The sequence below is a fragment of the Pygocentrus nattereri genome, chromosome 2, assembly GCF_015220715.1.
Source record: "Pygocentrus nattereri isolate fPygNat1 chromosome 2, fPygNat1.pri, whole genome shotgun sequence".
In the NCBI taxonomy this organism is placed as follows: Eukaryota; Metazoa; Chordata; class Actinopteri; order Characiformes; family Serrasalmidae; genus Pygocentrus; species Pygocentrus nattereri.
Window position 1 is genome coordinate 7980638 of NC_051212.1, and position 2500 is coordinate 7983137.

General features: G+C 43.6%; 1 protein-coding gene across 2 annotated transcripts in view; it reads right to left on the reverse strand.

Annotated features, from left to right (window-relative positions):
- ube3c (ubiquitin protein ligase E3C) overlaps nucleotides 1-2500 on the reverse strand; it is a 62749-nt gene that overhangs the window by 32090 nt on the left and 28159 nt on the right. Inside the window, exons 12-14 of one of the 2 annotated variants that reach the window (XM_037533773.1) lie at nucleotides 1221-1307; nucleotides 768-925; nucleotides 409-591 (exon numbers count right to left, since the gene is read on the reverse strand). In XM_037533773.1, the coding sequence (XP_037389670.1) occupies nucleotides 409-591; nucleotides 768-925; nucleotides 1221-1307 (428 nt within the window). Of the gene's footprint in view, nucleotides 1-364; nucleotides 592-767; nucleotides 926-1220; nucleotides 1308-2500 lie in introns of both variants that reach the window. The other variant, XM_017721763.2, reaches the window with a different exon arrangement.

The following is a 2500-nucleotide window of genomic DNA, read 5'->3' on the forward strand; positions in this document are numbered from 1 at the left end:
GGACCCAGCATTTCTACTGATACTGTAAAGGCCACAATATACAGGACTCCTGGATTCTGGCCTCATCTTAAAGAGCTGTACCCACCAATTCTACAGATACTACAAAGACCATATGTCACATGATTCCTGGGGTCTGGACTCACCTTCAAGAGCTGGACCCAGCATTTCTACTGATACTGTAAAGGCCACAATATACAGGACTCCTGGATTCTGGCCTCATCTTAAAGAGCTGTACCCACCAATTCCAAAGATACTACAAAGACCATATGTCACAAGATTCCTGGACTCTGCACTCGCTGGACCCTGTGTTTCTATTGATAATCTAAAGGCCACAGGTTATATGACTCCTTGAGTCAGACCTCACCTTAAAAAGCTGGACCCAGCGTTTCTGCTGGGCCTGAATGTGCTGCTGGACCTGGCTGTTGGTTTTGACCCCGACACTGCGAAAGGCGGCTGCATACTCCTCTCTGTGCTCGCTCTTGGTTTCGGGATAGGCCAGCTTGATAATGCCCAGACAGGCATCCCGCAGACACCGAGACAGCGTCACCAGCTCCGAAAGAGAGAAGGGCATCATTGACGGCTCCCTCTGACCTGCAGCAGCAAGAGAAACACAGACCTCAGGTGCATGTATGTGAGAACAGCTTACTCAGACCAGCAAGCGCATAGGAACTAAAAGTGATGGTATATGCCAGACAAGTCAGGTTGTAAACAAAAGCAGGAATTTATACAAAGCACTGTCATGGAATTGGGGTGTGTGTGGTTGTTACCGTCCATGGAGCCTCCAAAGAACTCTGTGTCATGGATGGAAATGAGGGAGTGGCTGAACAGGGAGCTGAACAGGTAGAAGAGCGGGATGATCCTGTTGGAGTCTTCAGGAGACATGGGGGATCCGCGGGACATCAGCTGAAGCAGAGGCACAAGAGACCTGCAGAACACATTCAAAAACTGTCCTTTGAGAAAATTTTGCGAAAAATGACATTTAGCACTGTGTAAACTGCACATCAAAACAATTACTCGTATGCCTCAAACAGTGCTGAGCTGTTAAGTAACCTCTAATAGACTTGCTTATGAGGGTTCTGACACTGTGTGTCCTACAAGTCTTGTTTAGCAGGTAATAAGCTGTAATAAGAGGTCATAAACTGTGACTGTTGTTCTCCCTAACTGAGCCCATGGATTGCTGCTCTGCTTTGGTAAAGACGTGTTTTGGATGGACCACTTACCCTGTGATCATTTTGGTCCTCATGGACGTTATTAAGTGCCACAAGTGTCTAAGAAAGCGTGCATTGAAGGCCAAGCTGTACAGGAGCCTGTAGAGGACAGAAGCAAAAAGCAGAGAATAAAAAAGGAAAATTTAACAAAACAAGAAAATCCACCACTGCGTTTTGTAAATTCTGACATCTTCTCCAAGAACATGATGGTAAATATTACGAACTGGTGTAGGAGTCACAGTAAATACAGCAGATGTGCAATACAGGGATGTTACAACTACGATGTGTATTAAAAGAAAACATCAGCGATATTTGCAAATTTAAATATGAATATTATACTAAACACTAATATGGATTTAGCACATGCATTTAAATAGATTCACACACGGTACCTTTTTTAAGACATCATAAAATAGCTAGCTGAAAATCTGCCTTACCATATTTAATATGTTATGGTTTCAAAGAGGAAAAGATGTGGGCACTTTAAATTCAGTATCTAAAAAATGCCACGAGGAGAAGATTAGTTAGATTGACAGACTAGATCTGTATAACCTGCACATCTCCCGGGTTCAAAACATTACAATGCATGAGATTTTACAGGTGCCTTAAATGTAGCATTAATTTGGTAAATATGAGGCCAATGAGCTTTACGTCCTTAGTGAGAATATATATATATATATATGATCTACTGGAGCAAGCAAACGATACAGAAACTAATACAACAAAAAATTAGTTCAACTTACCCAGAGGAAAAATGTAATGAACAGTAATTTACTGAGCTATAAAGATTAAGGGACCTTTATTAGTCGCACAAACGGGGAAATTTCACCTCCGCATTTAACCCATCCCTGAAGTGAAACACCACATACACACTAGTGAGCACACACACACTAGGGGGCAGTGAGCACACTTGGTGGGCAGCCCAATCCACAGCGCCCGGGGAGCAATTGGGGCTTAGGTATCTCGCTTAAGGGCACCTCAGTCACGTGCTCTCAGCTCTGGGGATCGAACCGGCGACCTTCCGGTCACAGGACCAGTTCCCTAACCTCCAGCCCAACAACTGCGCGCATGAATAATTATCTGTTCATATTGAATAATGCAGTACGATACACCGCATGGCTACAGTCACTGATACCACTCTCTAATGTTAAGGTATGTATTTTACAACACAATAACAATTCTCTAAACTCAGTGACTTTCACAAGGACACCGTTCACCCTGAACCCCTAAATGAACCAGAGGTGGAAAAACAAACAAATCCGCAAGTGCTGCTCTCAGCTCTTCCTACTGCG